The sequence below is a fragment of the Crocuta crocuta genome, unplaced genomic scaffold, assembly GCF_008692635.1.
Source record: "Crocuta crocuta isolate KB4526 unplaced genomic scaffold, BGI_CrCroc_1.0 scaffold138, whole genome shotgun sequence".
NCBI lineage: Eukaryota > Metazoa > Chordata > Mammalia > Carnivora > Hyaenidae > Crocuta > Crocuta crocuta.
In genome coordinates, this window is record NW_027532585.1 from 146,488 (window position 1) to 170,861 (window position 24,374).

Sequence of the window (24,374 nt, forward strand, 5' to 3'; positions counted from 1 at the left end):
ACTTCGTGCACTCTGGGCGCGAGCAGGAATGAGTGCGCCCTTCCTCCAAGGTGCTTTGCCGTGTCGAGATGTGAAGGACGCATGCCCACGAGACCCACAACCCGCGTGGAGGGACGTGTGGCCCTGGAGGCAAAGGCGTGGCTTGCAGTGCTATTAGAATGGCAAAGTTGGAAACAGTCAAAAGGTCCAGTAACGGAACAGGTAGACTGTTGCATAGACACACACAAGACCAAAGGTTTAAGCCTCTAGGAGTGTTGATCCATATCTACTGCCACGTGGTGTCCATATCCTGTGGCATGGAAAGAAGGCTACAAAAACAGCCTGTGGTCCCAGACACGTAAATGTGCCCAGGTACGCACGGAAATGAGCACGAAGGCGCATCGAGAACAAAGCGCTGGACTGTCATGTGCTTTTTACTTTTATTATTGTGTCCGGGGCTTGTCAGGTGGCCTTTACTCAAATGTGAAATTGAACGTGCATGGGTGTGAAAGGGACCTGTGACCCTCCCAACAGCTGTGAGCCACTGCTGAGGCCACGGCATTCGTGAAGGGCTTTTCCGGGGCGGCTAGTCCCACCAGCGTGTCTGAATTTTACTTCCTGCCTCACTGCTCTTCTGGGCCAATCTAATCAACAAAGAGCTAGATTTGGGCTATTTCCACTTTCTAATCTCTCCCAAAATTTGAAGTCATCGGTTTTTAAAAGGAACTGCAGGGGAGAGAGAAAAGCTCTTTAGTCAGCCCAGAGTTTGAGAGCAGAAGCTTAAATTGAATTCCAGTTCCAATAAACGGAGCTGAATGTTGGCATGGGAAGGGAGAGGGAACCGGGTACTTTGGGGTCATCTTGGCTTAAGTTGTGGGAAAGTTGAGAAAGTGATTCCAAAGCCTCAAGGAGAAAGCTGCATCTTAATGAGAACTGAAGGGCGGGTGGAATTTCAAGGCAAAGATGACCGGGAGAGTGATGTCCAGTAAGGGGCAGCACGAATTAGGACAGACAGGTGGGAAAACCCGGAAACGAAGAATGGTTCAGTTGAACTGGAACGTGGGATATTCAAGAAGCAACATGTGAGGGGCGCCTGGGTGGCTTAGTCGGTTAAGCGTCCGACTTTCGCTTAGGTCATGATCTCGCGGTTCGTGGGTTCGAGCCCCACATCGGGCTCTGTGCTGACAGCCAGCTCAGAGCCTGGAGCCTATTTCAGAGTCTGTGTCTCCTTCTCTCTCTGACCCTCCCCTGTTCACACTCTCTCTCTCCTAGAAATAAATAAAACATTAAAAAAAAAAATTAAAAAAAAAAAGCAGCAGCAACATGTGAGAAGGTGGGAGGGCCCTGAAATTACGCTAAGTTTAAACGCTGCTTCCCAAGGAGAGCATTTCGTCAATGGGGAACTCAGGCTTGTTCTCCAGGGATCACAGGTGCCTGATGAGAAGTTACACATTTCACATTTGAAGTTTAATTTTTAAAAGGCTCATAAGTTAGACCTGGATGGCCTCCTTGTCCCGGGACACTACCACGTAATTCTGGTGTCCATGTTTGTGTTGTAACCACCTCAGTGCCAGGTAAAACACAGGTGATCTCACCACCTGCCACATAAACAACAGCTTCACATTTGTTTGTATGCTTTGAGTTGAAGACAAAAGGAGCTCTTGCACTGGACACTCTGCTCAACTAACGCAAACACATTTGAAAACTTGGGATGTAATTTTCAAGGTATGTAATTTATCAGAACTGATTCTAGAAGAGACAAAACCTGGGGCGCCTGGGTGGCTTAGTCGGTTAAGCGTCCAACTTTCGCTTAGGTCATGATCTCGCGGTTCATGGGTTAGAGCCCCGCGTCGGGCTCTGTGCTGACTGCCAGCTCAGAGCCTGGAGCCTATTTCAGAGCCTGTATCTCCCTCTCTCTCTGACCCTCCCCTGCTCACGCTGTCTCTCTCTCTCTCCTAGAAATAAATAAAAAGATTTAAAAAAAAAAGATTAAAATGGTCAACTTCACATTTAAAAAAAAGAAGAGACAAAACCTAAGCACATCAATTTTCATCGAGGAAATGAGGAAGTCGACAGATACAACCTCCCGAAAGGGGTCCCGAGGGAATCCTAAGGAAAGCACCAATTCTGTAGAGGAATAATCTCAACCCTTTTGGGACAGGCCAGAGAGGGAGGAGAAAGGCCAAGAGCAGCAACACGAACCAAGACAATGAACATGATGTATGTGAAAGTCACCAAGGAACACAGGTCTCTGGGACTAACAGCCCCTATTTGGAAACAGTAAATAAGGTTCCACGGGCAATAGATTTTCACATTATGAAGGTACCAAAGGCAGGGAAAAACGAGCTTTAATGTAGTAGTTTTCTACGTCTTGGAAAGTTGCCCACATTTCCCACCCACTCATTCCCCCTCACCTCTCACTGTGCCAACCACACTGCTGACGAAAACTAGTGTGACTGGTATAAGTATTACATGTAGTTTGTAAGAGAGAAAGAAGCAATGAACCTTTAAGAGAATATTTAAATTTTAGCACCGATTTGGACCCTTCAAATTCCAAATCAACATCTACTAATGTATTGCTATGTCACCTAGTTTCTCCTAAGTACCTTCTTCTCTTCTGGGTCCTTTTGAAGCCTCTCCAGCACAAGACTTCTGTCACTCGCTCTGTCACTCACTGACCACCTCCGTCTCCTGCACAGGTCATTTTCCGCGCTTGATTTTATCACATGCTGCACTTTGTGTTTCTTACTGCAGATTCCTCGTGGACGTCTTCATCATCTTCCTAGGTCCCCGTGCGTGGCCATTTCATACACCAAAGACACTGATCTGACCCATGGTCTTACTCTAGAAGGTCAGAAGCTTCCTCACCTGGAGAAACACCTCACTCCTACCCTACAAGTGATTATAACCAGTCCCTACAACCAGTTCCAATGCAAGAATTTGGCATCTGGAAACTATGTTATTGAGTAGTCCTTATTCTAGTAATCTTATTAGATAGATATATAAATGGCAGGACTTAGTGTCTCTCAGGGAGGTTAGGATCAAGATACTTAGGTACCCTTGGTTCTCAAATGTTAAATTTAAATGTATATATAAAGAAATTATTTATTATTTTCAAATTCCTAACATTTGAAATACAATGGTTCTGGGAAATGTTAAAAATAGATTTAATGAAAATTCAACTGATAGTCTGGAGATAGTACGATATAAACAAAGAATAGTTTTCAAGACTTCTACAGAGACAGTAATACCATGCTAGTTAAGAGCCCAAATTTTGGTACCAAAATAATTGGGTTTTAAACCTTATACGACTAAGTGTACCTCCAAACCTGAAAAACGGGAAGCGTGCGTGACGATAACGGCAACAAGAAGGGGTCCTTGTGATGACAGCACTGTTTTGCATCTTGACTGTATTTGTGTCAATATCCTGGTTACAACATTTTACTCTAGTGTTTGGGTGTGTTATCCCTGGGGAAAACTGAATTAAGGATACACAAAAACTCTGTATTATTTCTTAACAACTCTATGTGAACCTATAATTATCTCCAAACAGAAAGTTTCATTAGTCATTTGCAAATGTTGACTTAACTTGTAATTTCAAAACTAGCCTATGCAGTTACATTTCTTTTCTAACTTCTATGATGAGTGAAACAGACAAAGTGACGTGGACTACAAATTCCTTTAAATTCAACAATGACATAACCAGAAGGTGGCACTGCTACCACATGACTAGACCAGGGTAAGGGACAGTCACTTTAAATGTCGTGAACACGGAATATCAAGGTTTTATCCACATCAAAACTGTAAATGCTAACTCCAATTCAATCATTATTTTCAGTAAGTCTTACATGAGGTTTGAAAAAAATACACTTCATAAATCATTAAAAAATAATGATTTTTAATAATCATTAAAAAACAAAATTTAGGGGGGCACCTGGGTGGCTCAGTCGGTTGAGTGTCCGACTTCGGCTCAGGTCATGATCTCACGGCTCGTGGGTTCAAGCCCCGTGTCGGACTCTGTGCTGACAGCTCAGAGCCTGGAGCCTGTTTCAGATTCTGTGTCTCCCTCTCTCTCTGATCCTCTCCTGCTCACGCTGTCTCTCTCTCAGGAATAAATAAAAAAATTTTAAAAAATAATAAAATAAAATAAATAAAATTTGGGGTCTGCATTACATGGAAGGTTGCAAATGAAAAATCCAAAACCATCTAACTACGTGTATTTTCATCATGTCGGGTGTAGGCCATCAAACCCGTCTACACAAGGAAGATTCTTACCCAGTATGGTATGAAGCCGTTCTATTGCTGCGCTTTTTAGTACACGTACTTCCTGCCTCACCAACTGACCACATTTTGACAAAGGTACGAGCCCCACTTGAAGATTTCTGAACTGCGGCTAGAGTAAAAGAAAAGCTGAGAAAGGAATCTCTTCTTTTGTGAAAGCAACGAAATTTAGAACTTTCTCATTTGGGGCTTTTTAAAAACAAAAACGTGTAAGATCTTTCAGGGAAAGAAAATTAAATTGCACCAGTTAATAAAAATTACTAAGACAGGTAGCCTTTCTCCATCATTATTAGATGCCGGATATAGGAGCAGATGTTGACGATCTGTTACCAAGAGCCAGTCTGCAAAAAGCAGCCTTTAACAGCCTGACAAGCAGCTTCATGAGCACATGTCAACGGCCCGTCTGGCAATCAAAATGTGGTCCGCACCCACCCTTGTCGGGCTGTGTCCAGTGTAAGCAGTAACCAAGCACTGCAAAAGCAGCTTGGACAACTCAAACTATGCTCTGAAGCCACCGTCTGTAGCACTGCTTCTGAGAACATGTTTTTCTTTTGTTTTAGGTAAGCAAAACAATCAAGCTTTTTTTTCCCCCCAGAAACAACCATCTTTTCTTGTGTGATTTTCTAACAAGCTGTGCCTTTCAAAGATCACCAAATAGTTACTCCGTCCTTAAATATGGAAATTCAAGTCAACTGACCAAACATAGTTGGCACTAGTTCTATTTACTTGTTCACATCAGAAGCTGAACCAAACCAAATGAGAAGTAAGTTAGAACTTTAAGTTTATTTTCAAATCATTACAGTGTTCAACCAGTTTGACATTGTAAGATAACAGACGTAAAAGTAAACACTGGGAAGCACATGTATATTCCCATTCTGAAAGAAGACATGTTCTATATACAGAAAACAAAATGCAGCAAATATTAAGGTATTCAAAGTAATTTTTTGACAGCTTGGATGTGACATATTTACAAGAAAAGTATAAGTCTTAAAATAATTAAATAATTTTCATAGAATTATAAAAGTACTGAGATAAATATTAGGAGACCCTGACAATCACAAGAACATTTTCCTATGCTACTGAATATGAGGGTAGTTCTATAAAAAGTCCCAAAATAGAGCTAATATTTTGCTACTATGAAATGTATCAAATTACCAACACCAATATGCTAAAACAAACATGCAATGTAGAAGCTGTACCAAAGAAAAAAGCATTAGGCTCCTGAATATTGCAAACTGTGTCCACGAGAGATCTTAGGTATGTTCATGACAGAGGAACTTTCAAAAGAGCCACTGTAATGGACGTATCATCAGAAAAAGTGATAACTACTTAAAACCTTTCCATTCTACCATTTTCCAATCTAGCTGCAAAACAGGGGGGAAATCAAAAGATGACTTTTCAAAATATTAGCTTATGAATAAAAAAGTTGAGTGGTGCATGTTACGCATTTGGATTTTTAAACTGATTCTATGATAATTCCGATGTAATAGATAGTAAACTCTGGACCCCACTGCTGTGGTAGGAAATCTCTCCCTCTGTCTCAAACAAGAGTCATTTTAGAAAATGAAAAGGAGAAACAGTGACACGTATGAATTCAAAACAAAACAGCACAGTAAGATGGCAAAATATCATAAAAATAGCAGCATGTGAAATTCAAGACCATTTTCTTAAAGCAAATGTTTAAGAATCAACCGTAAAAATGATACCTCAAACTGGTCTTTTATTTGACACTTGAAACTAAGGATTTCTTAGAGCAGTGCTTACACTGATGATATCCCCGTGATTAAATGTACACTCAAATGTGTGTTTTAAAACACGTATATTGCACAGGTAGTAGAATAAAAGCACTCTGGCATCTCAAACATAAGATGCTATCTTACTTAACACATTAAACTATGCTACTCAAAGTTAAATCTTATCTCAATGTTTAAAATCAATCACATCGGACTTTTGAGCATAGTAATCTGACAACTTCTCAAGCAAGATGAGAAAACACAGGCACTTGAATGTAATTAGTGACAAAAAGGAGAGGCATGACTAAGGGCAGTATGTCTTTACGTATGAACTCACAGTCTTTCACTGATCCAAATATAGAAAGAAGAACTATTTATAAAACCTCGATAGGAAAGTCAGATCTCTTAGAAATTTCAGACCAAGTCATCTTCACCACTTAATAAAGCAACGACTGCTTAAGTCCTAAGCTTTTTCCAACATGTGTCCAAGCTACAGCTGTCTGAATCCTAGTTCCTACCTCCGGGAAACCTCCAACCCTCACTGATGGGGCCAGTGACAATCTCTGCGCAAAACCTGCTACTCACCTTGACAACCAGAGCATCAAAAGTGGCGATCGTTTCTCAACTGTCCACGTCGAAGTATAAAGTGTACAGCACCACAGACATCGTGATTTTAGTTATCTTAGTCTGACAAGATTTCGTTCAGTAATATTAACCAGTAAGAATGTGGAAATATCGAGCATCTAACAGGAAGTCAAAGTAGCATTTTAAAAACAACCAAAATAATTAATACGCATTTTTAATGTTTTAGGTTGTGAAACATTTAAATTGTCAAATTCACTAGGGAAAAAGTATCACGCACACATTTTTATCACCCAAAAGACAGCACACAAAGCTTCAGACGGTTGATACTGAAACACTCGGGTTTTTTCTTTTCCTTCGCTTGCTGTGTTTTGTTTTAAAGAAATCGCGTCCTGTTTGGCCACTCCCTGGATCCTTGGTTTACCAGCTTGTAAAGAGTACATCTAAGAGGCAGTATAATATGTGTGTTAAAAACCGTTTCACCCTTTATCATCTTTGGCTAGAAGCCTCGTGAGAGGAAACAGGGGCTGGGGAGACGGCGGGGGGAGGGGGCAGGGGGCCGGGANGCTTGCATCATCCAGGTCCACCAGGTCACGGTCGTCACCCTGAGGGCCAGTTTTACTTTGAGGTTTGGGCAGCGCGCATTCAGTCACTTTGGGAGCTGGTTCTCCTGGAGAGACAGTCTGGACCTTGACGTTCCCTGGCTTGACCTTGGCAAGAGATTCGTGAAATCCTCGCTTCTCCACGGTAACGCTGGAGACCACAGAGTTGCTGCGAGAGGCCGCGCCGAGTGCGGCGGTGGTGGCGGCGGCAGGGCGGAAAGCGGGCCTGGGCTCTGGGGGACAGCTGGGGCGCTCCTGGAAAGAGGACAGGCCGTCAGACACCGTCAAACATTAACGACGGAGTTAGTCACTCAGCGTGAGACTTCACTCTCTGAAAAACAAACATACACACGCGCGCGCACACACACACGGAGCAGAAGCAAGAGCCATGCAGCAAATGTGTGCACGTTCCTTCCCAAAGCGATGCGTTTTTAGGAGTGAGGTTAAAGCCATGACAGTCCACAACCATTTCCACTAAGAAACCAGGTCTGTCCCCACAGCTCTGCCACTGGGTCGGCCCGCGCCTGAGCGGTGTGTGGAAGGGCCCTGCGGCGGCGTCTCATATTAAGAGTGTGTTCTAGTCTCTCAATCGACACTGGGATCGTCCCATGTATTTTAGAAAGATAAAAAATAAAGATGCAAAATATCAAAATGAAAGGCCGTAGGTCTTTGATAAGCAGAACTGTTTTTCAAACCTACGATTCTGTCTGGCAGTCTGACCAACTTCATTCTTCTGCCCTGAGTTTCACGGCAGCGGAAAACTGTGCCGCCTTTTCACTTCCCCCTAACTGTATTTACTTAGTTTTGAACACGTCACTCATTCATATGGCTTCAGATTGTAAAGGCAGCAAAGGGTACATATTTAATCATTTATTAAATCTGTGGCGAAATAAGGGTCAGTTGGGAATCTTAACTTCCACTTGCTTCTAACTGAAGATGTCCTTCAATAGGACCGTTCCAAATGCATTGCCATGTAGCTCTTAGCATACTGTGTTCATGTATGACGCTATTGGCTTTGAAAACAAAGCACTACAAATTCACAAAACACTCTAGACTCCCACGAGCTGGCGAAATTTCACCTGAGATTTAAAATGCCATGCAAACTATAGTACCGTAGAGTTTATCCAATGCATAAGCACGCATGAGTTTGCACAGATGATTAGAGCAAGAGTGCACTGAAGTGGTGTAGTGTAAAAAATTTCAAAATACATAAAATGCAGAAGTTGAGACTTGTGGCAATTCGGCAAATTAATCTCTAGGACAGCTTAATGTGACGTGTTCAATCAGTAAGGTTTGATTTTTTTCATGATTTATCTTTTCTCACTGTTTAAATCTACATATCCAACCGGATGACCATAGTGAAATCGTTTTGCGTTAGTGTTGACAAAGTCAGTTATGAGAACTGCAAAAGGCAGTCTGGTTAACTCAACTTTCTACGATCAGTTGTGAGTAGTGAGTAAGTCCGGGCCCTCTAGTAAGAAGGCACGTGTGCGTGAGAGCCCACATACGTGCTGCATTCACCAGTTCTTGATGTATACCTCTGTATACAAGGGTTCGACAGCCTTCTGGCCTGCCGCATCTGGAACACAGTGCAAAGCTAGGATTAGAGTTAACCTATACTGAGGACAGGGAGCAAAAGAGAAAGTTCTGCCGACAGTGACAGCTAGAGAGTCCACTTTGCCCCCACCACAAAGCACGAAACACAAGTGCCCTTCTCCAAGTTTTCCTCTTTCCCAACAGACAGTGTTTTTGCAGAGAGTCTCATACTTGGCTGCTGAAAAGGTCACATAAAACACAGGCAGTTACAAAATTAACACCTATGAAAGTGACTTCTAAGATATTCCAAAAAGGATCTAAGGACAATAATTTAAGAAATGAGAAACATGGATTTGTTTTTACTGATCTGTAGTTTATCACTACCAGGAAACTACCAGAAAATACCACAAGTGCGGAATATCTGGCATTTACAATAAACCCGTAGAAGGTAATAAAGGCTTTCATGCTGCATGTTAGACAACATTCTGTGGACAAAAGGGCTACATTTCAAGACCCTTAAATTTTTTTTCTATTCTTCAGTAGAACGTTTGTGTTTTCTATGAAACCAGTGACTGGAGGGTCCTACAGCCAAACCTTACTGCTATGATGTACCTGAACAGGATAAATTAAAACTTAAAAACATTTTCCTTGTCATTTTTGAGAATGTTTAACATTTCAATTTTATTGTCATTTTATCACAGAGACAATAATGATCGTGAAAAGCAGCAGGCTTTTAAATTACTCTACCAGAAAATGAGAATGAGGACACGCAATGAAAAATAGTGACGGAGAACACGAAATCGTATTTCCGGTTCTGGCTGCTCAGTGGTCTTACAGCACTAGTAAACCAAATAAAACCTTAACTGAAATTTGAAGGAATAGAGAAGAAATGGGACTTTCACCAAACTGTGTAATGCTACAATTTAAGGCGCTTGACAGGATTAGGCCACATCCCGTATGGAGAATTTGTCAAGTTGTAACAAATCCAGACCCACTGACAAGTAAGAACTCCTAAAACAAAGCAAGGAAACGCTCATTCTTTAGTTGCCCTGCTTGTGCATTTAAGACAATACAATGCACAGAAAGTTATGTATACATAACACTACGAGGAAGCATTAAATTAGAAATGCATTATTTTTTCGCAAGTCCAATTGGTATGAAAGTCAACATGCAAATAAATCTCAATACAGAAAGAAACCAGAAGGATTAGGAGGGGAGGAAGGAAAATAACTGGACAGGATGGGGGGACCCTAGGGAGGAAACATACAGAAGATGCTGATCGGCCAGGCCCCCGCTGTGCTACAATGGCCCCAGACACTGCTTTAATCCAACTGTGCATCTCTTCAGGGCTATCAGCCTAAGGGAAAGAAAGGATTCAGTCAGTCAATTTGTCCTCAAGATCAGCTCCTACATCTACAAATCCAACATATTCATTTTCGTAAATTACAATGTCAACAACAAAATCATCCCGAGACAATGGTTTCCAAAAACTTTCAAAATCACTGTTTTAAGCCAGGTTTTGCCAAGTAAGTCTCTGTAATAGAGACAGAAGTTGGGCACTTGGTGCTTTAGGATCAGACACATCAGAAAATCAATATGAATACTTCTGGAGAGAAAATGAGAGGAAGAAGTCAAACTTTCTCATTTTGCTCTATCTACTGCTACACTGTCTGAATCCGCTACAAGACTATTTATGTGACTGTGGAGTTAAAAAGCCATTTGACGCCATTTTATGTATTATTTTTCTAGAAATCACTTCTAGGGCTACACTAACTACTGAGAGAAGTATTGGTGGTCATATTCCAAAGTATCATATTCCTTGACAGGACCTTGCCTTCCAACGTGAATGAAAAACTTTATTGTGACTTTAAATCCAAGTAAACAAAACCTAAGAGGGGTGTAGAGATACCGCCCTTCTGTTCAAAATTTTTAAGCTACAAAATAACACTTCTGAACCATAGATTTTTAACAAAGACTTTTTAAAGGAAACACCCATAGCAGGCAAAGGTAAAGAAACAATCTAAAACTCAATTTGGCAGAAAAGGGGGTTTAAAAAGGTTTATGTTCTGATAGTTATTCTTGATCTAGAAACTTAACCTAAAGAAGAAATCCAGGCAAATTTAAGCCCAAAAATGTTTACCATCACATTGTTTATCAAAGTAAATACACAAAACTATGTAAATAGTAACAGAGTAGCAGAGAAACAGTTTAACTGTGGAGCATTCACACACTAGAGTATGGTGCAGTTCTAAAAAGTCTTCACAGAAGTTTTAACGATGTGGAAAAATGACTATAATATATTAAGAAGAACATAACTGTGTGTACTTTGTATGACCTACTTGTTATAAAAATACACGCCTTTAAAAAGGCACTAAGGATGGTTTCCTGAATATGGGATTCTGGGTGTTTTACAAACTACCCCTTTCTTCATATTTTTCTATATTTTCCAAGTTTTCTGCAATAATAGTATGTAGCTTTTATAAAACAAAACCAAATGTTCTTTAAAAAAAACACTTCCTATCTACATAATACACTAAAAAGTGTATTTTAAACTTAAATACAAGATGTCTAGCTACCACTGGTGAGATCTACTGTCTACTTTTAATGTGGGTATTTTCAGTCCCATTTCTAAAATTACCAAAAATGATGCAGTCAAAATTCTAAAATATGTGTAAAATTAATCCAAATTGAAAGTTAGCATCTACATTAAAACAGCACTTCCCTTCCCAAAACTACTACTTAATTCTACTCTACCAGTTCATAACACCCACTATTTGCTGAACATATGACCTACCAATAATTTTATATGTAACATTTTTTAAGTTGTGAATTACAGTTGTCATATTTTTCCTTATCCTCATAAGCAGTAAGTTTATTTATGTTCCTGTCACCTCTAAAATTATTAATCTCTTGTTAAGAGGGTCTATAATCTGCAAAGAAGACTCTCACCTGCACATAGAAAGTTCGAGACGATGTTACAATTTCAAAGAGATTGTCTCTCATCATTATGTCACTGTTAACAAAAACAAACGTCCAATTGCACTTAAATAGCAGTTGTTCGATAGTTTTTCTTTAATTTGTTTATCTGGTACCAAATATTAACATATATATGTCAATAAGAAAATAAATAGAGATAAAATGTTGGTTTAATTTAGCAAAACCAAATCATCTTTTCCAACTTATTTTTGCATTAAATTTTACAAAGTTTATATTGTTATAAATATACTTTTAGAAAACGTTCATAAAAGGAGTTTAAAATTCAAACTTCTCAACTGTGAACAAATCAGTTTGCTCAAAGAAACACAAGCACAGTGAACACATTTTCTCACAACGCTCTATTCTGCAGCAACTTCAAGACACTTAAATTACTAATACATCAATCTGTCAAATACGATAGAAACTGTTCACGTTAACACTTTGCCCCTCCATTAATAAGCCTAATTTTTAGTTTTCAAATGAAACAAAAACATCTCAGTACTTTTTATCGAAGGATTTTGTAAATTCTAGCATATCCCAACTAGGATGAGTTAAAAGTAACGCTACAAGTAACCCAGACAATCATCATCTGCACACACCACCCAAATTAAAGCACTGCTGAGCACCAGCACCGCGGAGCACCAGTACTGTAGAGTACTGCGGAGCACCAGCACCGCGGAGCACCAGTACTGTAGAGTACTGCGGAGCACCAGCACTGCTGAGGACTAGTATGCCATGGCAGGCTCTAAGTGACAGCGGGGGCTTACTTACCTCTGCTTACATTCCTGGACTTTATGAACCTCTTTAAGGGGTATTACACGAAGAGGTTCCTTTTCCTGGCAAAAAAAGCACACAGACACATAATGGATATTCTTAAAATCCTTTTCAGGATTAGTTGTCTTACTGGGAGATCTCTATAGAGCACATCTGAGACATAAATCTACCTTCCTGAACCATCCGGCATCAGAACAGCTCAAATACTGAAGAACCTTATACACACTGTGGTTTCAAACAAGGAAACTGACATATAATCCTTATTCATATGATTTCTGGCCTTAATGACAGTGTAGCTTAGTAAAAGCCATCAAATCATCAGACTTTTCCCCAGTGGACGCCTCTGGACCCTGTAAATAGCAGACTTCTTCTTCCAGAATGTTATTTTGATGTAGAAGGCACCAGCGTAGCAAATACTCAGCTTCTCTGAGTTAAATTTGTCATTTTAAGAGTATCACTTTCATATGAATACACTATTTTATTTTTTTTTTATTTTTATTTTTTTTTATGTTTTATTTATTTCTAGGAGAGAGAGAGACAGCATGAGCAGGGGAGGGTCAGAGAGAGAGGGAGTCACAGACCGAAAGAAGCTCCAGGCGCTGAGCTGGCAGTCAGCACAGAGCCCGACGTGGGGCTCGAACCCACAAACCGCGAGATCATGACCTAAGCAAAAGTCGGACGCTTAACCGACTAAGCCACCCAGGCGCCCCTGAATACACTATTTTAACAAGCACAATTATTGAACTCTTACTAAGTCCAGGACATCTGCTAACTTTTAAACATGTTACCTCACTTCAATTTTCCACAACCCCACAATACATGCACTCCTATCCACCTGAGGAAACGGGAGCTCACATGTTAAGTATCTCATGTAAGCTTACAAAACTAGACACAAGACACAACTAGTTCCCAATAGCCCGTTCATACTATGCGTGCCATGAAATACTATAGGCCGTAGTTCACTGAATATCACACCGTAAGATTTAGAAGCACCATTATTTGATGTAGCACTAAGAAAAACTTAAAGCATGGCTGGACCCTTTAAAAAATCACAAATCTTTCTTTTCAGTTTTCCAAAATAGTTCATTTTAAAATAATTTCAGACTATAGGGGTGCCTGGGTGGCTCGGTTGGTTCAGCGTCTGACTTGGGCCTGTGCTGACAGCTCAGAGCCTGGAGCCTACTTCAGATTCTGTGTCTCCCTCTCTCTGCCCCTCCCCTGCTCATGCTCTGTTTCTCTCTCTCAAGATTAAAAAAAAATTTTTTTTTAAATAATTTCAGACTATAAAAGACTTACAAAAATAGTACAAAGCATTTCTGTATACCTTGCACCCATTTTCCAAGATGTTAAAATTTCACGTTTGCTAAATCATTCTGTTTGCTGTGTTCATGTATGTGACTACGGTATGTGCGTATATAGTTTTCCTAAAATGTCTGAAGGCAAATCATAGATATGTGCTTTACTACTAAGTGCTTTAGTGGGTATTTCCTAAAACAAGGACGTTTTACAGTACAATCACAAAACCCAAAAACTCCACATTGATGCAATACTGTTATCTAATCTACAAACCATATTCAGATCTCGTTAATTGCCCAGCAGTATCCTTGACATAAAAGGAGAACTATGGATTTTCTGCTCCAGGGTTCAATCTGGAATCAGACCGTGTATTTAGTGGTCCTATCTCTTCGTGTCCTTTATCATTGAATAGTTCTGCAGTCTTTTTTTTTTCCCCCTCTTTCACAACCTTTACAGTTTTCAAGAGTCCAGGCCAGTTACTTTGTAGAACGTCCCTTAGTTTGGGTCTGTATGATGTGAATCATGCTTCGATTCAGTTTGGTGGGAAACTACAGGCACACTTCGTTCTTCTTGGTGCATCGTTCTCAAGGAGCCCATGAAAGCAGTGTGCCCCCTTACTAGGGGGTTACACCTCACCTCTTAAGGTCATGTTTGCAGTAACTAGAAAGTTACCCATTTGTCCTTTGCCATTATTAAGTATCTTGTGGGAAGATACTTGAAGCCTATGGAATACCCAGTTTCCCATCATTTTGCTCACCTATTTTACCAAGCTTTGAAAATTCTCGCCTGAAACCATCATGACTGTAGAAGCTGCCAAATGGTGATTCTTCTCTAATCCCATCCATGTAGTAGCTGCAATTTTACTCTGTGGAAATGCATTTCTGTCTCCATTTATTTCTTTGGCTTGTTTCATTCTCTGGGTTGTAATCCATTACTATCATTTTTTATTTTGGTGCTCAAAGTGTACGAGTTTGCGGTACTGGGAGCCCCTTCACACTGGTTCTGTGTCCTTTTGTCACATCCCCATCATTCTCTGAGTCACTTCCTTATTCTCTGTCACAACTGGATCTTCTGGGGAGAAGATCTTCCTGTCCCTGACCCATCTGATTTCAGCCATCTCGCCAATGTTCCAGGTTCCTGTTGTTGAAGAATAGCATTTATACTTGCTTTTGGGGCAGAAGACCACTCATCTCTTCACTCCACCATGGCTTTCTTACGATAGAGAAGTAATACTCCTGTGAGGTTTTAACGTGTGCTTCTCTAGTTGCTAGTGATACTAAATATGTTTAAAGACCATTTTAATTTCTTTCTAGAGGAACTATCTATTTATGTGTTTTCCTCATTTTTCTACCAGATACTTTCCCCTTGGTTTTCTCTCTCTGTCAATTCTGAACCAACCACAAACTAGACTAAGGCTGAAAACAGAGCACAAAGGCCTGAGTTTCCTGAACCATTTCAGAGCGAGTTGCTGACCTGGCCCCTGATACCCTTTACTTTAGTATGTATTTCCCGCAAAGACATCCTTTTCTGTTATCACAATACAACCATCAAAATTAGGGAAGTGTCCCCCAGATGTCCTTTTATTAAAGCAAAATAATTCAGTTCAGAATCGCCGACTGCATGTCCTTGTTGTATCTTTCTTTCCTTCAGTCATTCTGTCCCTGACTCCCCATCTTGACTCTACTGAAGGCTCCAAGGCAGTCATTCTGAACAACGCCCCTGACTTGGGTGTGTCTGGTCCTTCAGCAGGATGAAATTCAGGTTAGGCATCTTTGGCAGGAACTTTCTTAAGCTATCCCATCAGATGGTAAATAATTTTAATTCATCTCAATCTCACCACTGATGAAGTTCCCTCTAGTCATTTGATCACTTGATTAGAGTGGTATCTGCCACTGGTATCTTTATTACTCTAAAGTTACTATTTCCCTTTTTGTACTTAACGTGTATTTTGTAGACAGGGACTTTGAAACTATGTGATCTCTGGTTCCTCCTCATACATACACGTGTACACTCATGCATCCACCCATTTATATCTGTGTAGGTTTCTACTTTATTCAAAGAGCAATAATCTGTTACTATCATTACTTATTCTGATACTCAAAATAATCCTCCAAATTTGGCAACGGGGATGTTTTCAAGTTGGATTCTGAGTCCTATGGTCATGTCCCTAACATTCTGGGAGCACTTTTTTTTCTGATACAAGACATTTCAGGCTTATTTTTTATTTCTCCTGTCTCAGCCTTGGAATCTTGTCATTTCTCCAAGAGTCTAGGTTTCTTTCAGTGGAAAATGGTGCGGTTTTCTTCCAGTTGCACAGAGCTAGGAAGTATATCATATGCACACATATGTAAGCACATGAATACGTTTACATCTCTGTTTAATTCTACATCCACCTGTATACGTTACATGCTCACATCGATACGTTCAATTCCAATCTTCCTTCTCCTTTTCCTTATCTGGTACTCCCTTTTTGGACAGTGAGAAACTTGGCTTCTATTATCCTTAATACATTTACTTATTTTATCAACTATATATGTCAACACCCTCCCATCTCTGCGCCCACCCTCTTCCCAATCTGAATATGCTCTTCCCCCTGCTCCCTGTTGGGCTAACCCCCCAAGAGGGTCCTTCTTGGGTTCTGACTGCCCACACCAGGCTACTCTAGCTCCTTCCGCCCCTGCCCCACCACATGAACGCCTACACTGATCCGCCTCCCCTAAAAATTTTAGGTCTTATGTTTGGGAGGTAAGAGGGCAGAGGGTAAGGAAGAATCCCTCGGTTATTAAGATTCTTTAGGGATATTAGTGTTTTATCCTTGATATATATTACAAATACTTTCTCCAGGTTTCCAGGTGTGTACTTAAATCCTTCATACCTACTGAAAAAGTTTTCAACTCCTTATCTCTTAGAAAAACATACTAAAATAATTACAGATGAAATAATATGTCTAGGATTTACTTCAAAATATAAAGGGGAAGTGGGTGGTGGTAACTAAGAAACAAAATTAGCCATGTGTTGATAAGAGGGGTCCAGAATATTATTCTATCTACTGTATGTTTAAACTTCTACATGATCAAAACGTTTCATAAAAGAGCCGTTTATACTCTAAACATCAACTTTTATCACTTATCGTTCTGGAGCTTATGTAGGTACATAAGCAAAAGTAAAGTGACTAAGGTTTTTTAAAACTTCACATTCAGATTCCAGCTCTTCTGAATCACTTTTTGACCCAGAGCCATCAATGTCGATGGTTTTCCACTCCATACCATTCTCTTTGTCAAAAAGAGTGTAGGGGATGCAGCAAGTCTTAAGAATGTTCCACCGTGTCTCTGAGATTTTCTTCCAAGCTGCCAGCACCCTCTTCGGCAGGTTTTGGTGCTGGTGTTTTCCAGATCTTACCCAGGGGTGCTGTGCATATGCGAGCAAGGACAGCTACCCCGCAGCTGCTGCCTGACCGCCCCTCCCCTGCAGCTAAGACACCCTTCCAGAAATGTTACATGTGGGGGGAAACGTACACCTGAATTATTAATGAAGGTACATAATTATAATACATTTAAAGATTCCAGCTTTATCTGAGTTTTCTAAATGCTTAACACATTCCTAAATACACATGGCATGATCTCCCTACCTCCTTTGTTAGTTCAGTTTTCTCCCATCTCAAATTTTTACAGCATAACGTCTACATGCAGGTTTTCAAAATATAGCAAATATTTCCATCACAGTTCTTGTCTTATAATGACTGCGGGTGATGGGGGACACGTCAACTTCTCTGGCGCAACTGAACTCCTGAAAAAGGCCAGAACACCGCTGACTGTTCTCTTTATTCCCAGGTCCCAGAACACTGCGCCAGGGCCACGCACGGCTCAACAGATGTCTGTGGCATTAATGACTCTTCCCAAGACCACTGGCCTTAATTAAAAGCAATGAATCAACCTACTAACCAAGCAAACGTGCAGCCTTCTGCGACACCACGTCTGATACTTTTTGAGCCAAGTAACTACTACTTCCAGTTGAGGCTCCTGGAATTTAACATCTGAGAAAGGCTCCCATGCTAAAATGGCTCTTCTTGCTGTGCTGTGCCATTTTTCATTCATTCAAAAACACTTCTTGATTATCTACTAAGTATCAGGTGCTGTGTTCATAAAAGGGTATAAAAGAGATCTTTGTTCTCAAGAAGCTCATGTAGTCAACTGCTAAAGACAAGTATGCATACAGTGACTAAACACAGCAGGAAGTGTTATAATAGAAGTGGGCATCGGGAACCATGGTGTGTAAGGAGAAGGCCCTTAAACAGAGTCCAAAAGCTTCCCAGAAGAACAGATACCTGAGATGAATCTCAAAATATTCCTTTCCTTATTCTCTAAGTACTCTGCTGTCCAATATAGTATCAATAGCTAGGTAGAACTATTTAAATTAAAAAATATTTAAAAAAAACAATCAGTTTTAATTTGAAAATGAAATAAAGTCAGGTTCCTCAGTCATACTAGCCATATTTCCAGCACTCAACAGCCCATGTAGCCAGTGAACCTGGCCAATGAAGGTATGGGCCATTTCCATCAGTGTAGAAAGTTCCACCAGAGAGCGCTATTCTGGTGTCTTCATTCAAATAAAGAATATGATCCCCACTCAACGGGCCCATAAAACAAAAGGAGGCAGGACAGACACGTAAGGTATGAAAAAGCATTCAAATTATCCGGCAATCTGCTGTAGAACTCAGCAGAATACTTTCAATAAGGATGTTACTCAAACAAGTGAAAGAGAGAATTTCAGTCTTGATTCTACCCCACAAGACAAAATGGTCTTTTTTATGAAAAAAACCTGAAAAGTCAATCTGCAATAGGAAAAAAAAAAGTATCAAGAGAGCATTACCATTAAAACATTACAACCAAAAAAACTGAACTGTATATACCTCTCAAAACCAGAATTATTTTAAAAATAGAAAACAGGACAAGAAACTACACACACACACACACACACACACACACACACACACTCCCCAGAGTAATACTTCTCAAACATTTTAAAGCAACATTTATGACACAGCAACATACCAGTTCAGATTTGAAGTAGCCTATTGTGTTTTCATCCAATTGAAAATATCTTCTCTTCCAGTTTTTCATCTACAAGAGACACAGACATAAGACTTCTGTTTCTAAGAATGTCAAATGTTAACAGCCACTTAAATATTCTGATATGAACTCATAATCAGAAATGTCAAGCCCTAAGAAATCTCATTACCCTCCCTTAGTGAGGAAATTCATGAAACTTCATCTCTCACTACTCAGGCCTTAAACTTCTAATTCAACGTTGGTGGCCGGTTTTCAGTTTGCATCATTTAATTTTAGAATATGGTTTCATATTTTTAATGCTCTAAAAGTTAGAGGAAAAAAAAAAAAAAGCACTTCCCCGTCCCCCAACCCCACAAAGTAAATGCCATCAAGAGTTCAAGAGCAAGCACAGGAAATGTTATTAAACCACATTAAGTTCTGTAAAATCAGTAAAACGTAAGAATCTCTCTGCAGGTACTTTATACTTAGTAGTAAAGCAACAAATATTTAATAAAATGAACCTGCTTTGTACAAATATTGTGTTCTTGTTACTGAAATACGGTTTTTGTGAAAGCACTTCAGTATCTCCAAGGGTTGCTATCTCGGACTTGGGAATGAAACAGAAGGAAAGAAAGGCTTCCCTACAAGCCCTCATTAACACAAGCGAGCCGCGACCTGAGGAACTTCTGACTTTCCCTGCAGACCTGCTACTGTGGGATGTAGTCTCAGCCTCCCCTTCACTTCCCTCGGCTTAAAGGTCAGGAGCTTACAGATAAAAGAACCTGTCCACGGCTGACCTACACTAATTAGCGTTGCCAGAAAGGGACATGAAGTCAAACTGAACTGCCCGCAGAGTTTTAAATATTTCCCTACTCACAGAAACATTTTTTACTTTTATTTCCAAACTTTAAAGTTTATTTTCTCGCAAAATTCTAACAATTTGGTTCACACAAAGAGTGACAAATTTTAGAAAGGTACTTTAGGAGCTTAGAAATACCGGTAAGTGCACGTGCTCTTCCTACAATTTCCCGTCATGGCTCTGGCTGGATGAGAATATCTGGCTAACCCTTAACAGCTCTTACTAAGGACCAGGTGCTGTGCTAAGATCTCTCTTATCTTCATTTACATCTTTCAAAATATCTCCAAGTGGTAGGTTTTATCATCTAATTTCCTTAAAAAGAAACTGAGAGCCTGACAGGGTAAGTAAGAAGCCCAAGGTCACAGAGAATTCAAGGGAGGTCAGCCAACACCAAATGGAGGAAGCAAGCCTTCCACACCCCACTCCCTTACCACCTCTTCCTGACATCTCCCTGCTAGAGCTCTCATTCTCTGACCCACTCCCAAGGGATAAAGTAATCAAGAGGAAAGCCTTCTGGAATAAATTTAAATTGTTAGGAAAGTTCATTTAAAACTGAAGGTCAGTGGTAATAAGCACTAACTTGCCCAGCTACCCACAGACCAAGAAGTAACAGCACTGAGTTATGAATATAGAGTCACCCCTATTCTACCTCCTGACTCCTCTGCACGCTCACAGCTCACTTTGGGTCTTTTGAAAAACAAAGCAAATGATTCGTGTGCTAAGAGTTTGCTAAGAGACACTCACATTTTCATTACTGCACACACTCTCTTAAGGTACTCACCACGGCTCCCTGCTTCACACAATACCCAGCCTTGATGACTGCGCTGTCTGGAGGTGGCTTAGGGGTAAAGTAGGGAAGATGGCTTTGTGACCGTTTCAAATGATTTCTGTCAATACTTTCACCACATTCATTTACTTCTTCTTTCTAGAATGAAGCAAATAAAGAAATTCTTTTCTTGCTTGTTTAGCTACAAAGCACAGTTGTATTTCATGTTGTAATTCTGGTAGAAAGCCTTAAAATCTAATCTTAGTTCAGTTAGGAACACAGATTTTGAAGTGAAGAGTTTTCTAAATAATTTGAGATACTTAATCAGAAGCAGTCACATCACTGATAAAACCATAGATTTCTATTTCTCTTGTTTTGCCACCAGGGCTTTGTGGGGGGGGGGAAGGGTGGGGGGTTAACTTCTTATTTTGAAGTAATTATAATAATATACAGGAAGTTGTAAAAGAAAAATGTGCAGGAAGTCCTTCCTATGTCCCTTTCAACCAGTTCCCCCAACAGGGAAACTATAACTATAGTAACCAGAGTACATTTCAAAACTGACATGGGGGGGGCGCCTGGGTGGCTTGGTCGGTTAAGCGTCTTTCACTTAGGTCATGATCTCGCGGTTCGTGGGTTCGAGCCCCGAGTCGGGCTCTGTGCTGACTGCCAGCTCAGAGCCTGGAGCCTGTTTCAGAGTCTGTGTCTCCCTCTCTCTCTGACCCTCCCCTGCTCACACTGTCTCTCTCTCTCTCCTAGAAATAAAATAAAAACATTAAAAAAAAAACCTGACATGGGAACATCCTACAAGCCATATTCAGATGTTCCCCGTTTTACACACACTAATTTGTCTTCATGTGTGGGTCATTCTGCGCATTCCTGTCCCATGCAGCATTGTGTAAAACCACAACACACAGCACCGTTGTGAGGCTCCCTTGGGCTACCCTTTTATTTTATTTAAAAAAAAATTTTTTTTAACGTTTTATTTATTTCTGAGAGAGAGAGACAGCGTGAGAAGGGGAGGGTAAGAAAGAGAGGGAGACACGGAAGCTGAAACAGGCTCCAGGCTCTGAGCTAGCTGTCAGAACAGAGCCTGATGCGGGGCTCAAACCCACGAACCATGAGATCATGACCTGAGCCGAAGTCGGCATCCCAACCAATTGAGCCACCCAGCTGCCCCTGGGCTACCCTTTTAGAGTCCCTATGCCCAACCTCTTGGCAGCCCCTAACTGGTTCTTCGTCCTCATTACTTTGACACTTAGACAGTATAATAGAAATGGATCCTATAGCAGGTGACCTTTTGAGATCAGGTTTTTTACACTCTGCCTCATTCTGTGGAGGCTCACGCAGGCCACTCCCTGTTGTCACTGGCCCATCCCTGAGTACCACACAAGGTCTAGATGTACCATCGGCTGTTTAACTCTTCACCTGTTAAAGGGCATGTGAGTCATTCCCAGTTGTGGGCCGTTCAGAATAAACTTGCTCTGAACGTTCCCATACAGACCTGTGTACATGTAAGGCCGCAGCTCTCCAGGAGCCCAGCCCAGGAGTGCTCGTGCAGGGCTGGACGGTAATCACGAGTGCACTTCAACAAAATACCGGTTTTCAGAGGGGCTGTACTGTTTTGCATTCCCGGCAGCAATGTACGAGCGATGCAGTTTCTCCTCGGCCTTGCCAACGCGTGTGTTATTAATTATCAGAGTCATTCTGATAGGTGTGCGGGGACATCTCACTGCAATCTTTGCATTTCTTGCCAAGTGACAATGAGATGACAGTGAGCAGCCCTTCTAGTGCTTCTTTGCCACCTGTGTATCTTCTATCTTTTGGTGAAGTCTCTGTTCGTGAATTCTGCCCCTTTGCTAATTGGGTTATTTTTCCACTGCTGAGTTCTGATAGTTCTTTGTCTGCATGTCCTGGGCACAAGTCCCTGTCGGCTATGTGGTTTGCAGATACCGCTTCCCTGTGCGCAGCTCTCCCCTGCATCCTCTGACCAGGGTCTTTCTCGGAGCAAGCATTTTCAATTTCAATATGGATCAATTTATCAGTTTTTCCTTTTATGGACTGCAAGTCTAAAAACTCTTTTGCCAGAAGATTTTCTCCTTGCTTAGAATCTAAAAATTCTGCAGGGTTTTGTTCTTTGTTTTTTCACGGGCCAAGTCCAGGCTTTTAAAAAACGATCTAACTATACTCATGTTTTCGTGCTCCCCAAAGCACTGGCTTCCTGTTTATTTATAATGTGCGACATATTATAATCTAGAATCCCATTAATCAACCAAATGTGTTATTTGTTTTTCAAGAACTCCTAATTTTCAAGAGAAAAACTAATAGTCGAGTCTTATCTTGAGGAATTTTCAATCCATTAGACATTTAGACAGGTCAAGAACACTGATTATGTACTTAAAGTCTGTAATTCCAGCACTTAACTGCTAACGCAATACTGAATAAACTAATCAACCAAGTGAGATTGGTCATTTTCTTCATAATATAGCAATTAAATGCTTTTCTCATGAGTAAATACTTCTTTATAATTTAAAAAGTTACATTACAAAATGACAAAGTAAAAAAAAATTCTTTGGGATCTTTTTAATACGGCAGCTGCTATGGGATCTTACAACCTACTGAATAATCTGCACTAAAATTAAAACACAACCAAATCTTAATTCTGCACAAAATGAAAGCAGCCAGAGGGGCACCTGGCTAAGCATCCCACTAACAATGCAAAGCCTGATGGGATTCTCTCTCTCCTCTCTCTGCCACTCCTCCATTCTCATGTGCTCTCTCTTGTCTCTCTCTCAAACTAAATACACCTGTAAAAACAATCCCAGAAGTTCAGGGTTCACAGAGCTTCTGGGCTGCTGAACACATGGAGGTGCTGGGAGAGTCCCAGAAGGTTCACGCCCTTCCTATCTCTTCCGTCAGGATGCTCATCCGCATCCTTTATCATCTCCTTTTATAATAAGCTGGTTAACAGTAAATAACCTGTTTGCCCCTGTTCTGCGAGCTGCTCTCAAAAATCAATCAAATCTGGAGATAAGGTCATAAAACCTTCCATTTACAGCCCATCAGTCAGAAGCACAGGTAACAACCCGGACTTCTGACTTGCGTCTGGAAAGATGGGGAGGGTATGAGGCCCATAACCTGTGGGATCCAGGCTGACTGTCAGAATTCAGTTAAACTGCAGGCCACGAAGCCAGTGTCACAGAACTGCTTGGTGTGGGGGGGAACCACACACCTCTGGTGTCAGCAGCATTGTGACTGAGGCAGGCGTGTGAGAGGAAGCGTGGGTTTTTCCCACTCATGTTGTTTACAAAAGGAAAAGGAACTCTGTCCAAAAACAGCCCATTTGTAAACTATTGTAAATTCAAGGCAAAATGACTACCCAGTGATTAAAATTGATGTAGAACAATTCTTAATGTCTTAGAAAATGCTTGAGATGTAGGTGAAAAAAGTTATTTACAAAGGATCTCCATTTCTGGGGACAAAAATACACAGAAGAAAGGCTCAGAGAGGGGCGCCTGGGTGGCTCACTCGGTTAAACGTCCGACTTCAGCTCAGGTCACGATCTCCCTGTTTGTGAGTTCGAACCCTGCATCAGGCTCTGTGCTGACAGCTCAGAGCCTGGAGCCTGCTTTGGATTTTGTGTCTCCCTCTTTCTCTGCCCCTCCCCTGTTGGCACTCTGTCTCCGTCTGTCTCTGTCTCTCTCAAAAATAAATAAAAACACTAAAAAAAATTAAAAAACAAAAAAAAGAAGGCTCAAAGAAAACATGAAAAGTGTTAAGTGTTGTATGTGATTGCCAAATGTTTTGATCCACACATACTTTTGAAATAAACAGATATGAAGTTTTTTTAATTAACTGACTGCTATATTAATTCAGTAAAGACGAACAACATAAAAATCACTACGCAGTAGGTAAACCAGCACACACAGAATAACTGATGTATCA

The 24,374-nt window shown here is 40.7% G+C and overlaps 1 protein-coding gene across 3 annotated transcripts in view; it reads right to left on the reverse strand.

Annotated features, from left to right (window-relative positions):
- Positions 1-7,138: 7,138 nt before the first annotated feature.
- Positions 7,139-24,374, reverse strand: part of PLEKHA1 (pleckstrin homology domain containing A1) — a 54,654-nt gene continuing 37,418 nt past the window's right edge. Inside the window, exons 7-13 of one of the 3 annotated variants that reach the window (XM_077779479.1) lie at positions 20,448-20,591; positions 18,811-18,879; positions 12,461-12,525; positions 11,663-11,726; positions 9,981-10,070; positions 8,716-8,756; positions 7,139-7,432 (exon numbers count right to left, since the gene is read on the reverse strand). In XM_077779479.1, coding sequence (XP_077635605.1) covers positions 7,225-7,432; positions 8,716-8,756; positions 9,981-10,070; positions 11,663-11,726; positions 12,461-12,525; positions 18,811-18,879; positions 20,448-20,591 — 681 coding nt within the window. In that variant the 3' untranslated portion in view covers positions 7,139-7,224. The remainder of the gene's footprint in view (positions 7,433-8,715; positions 8,757-9,980; positions 10,071-11,662; positions 11,727-12,460; positions 12,526-18,810; positions 18,880-20,447; positions 20,592-24,374) is intronic. The other 2 variants (XR_013338879.1, XM_077779480.1) reach the window with 2 other exon arrangements.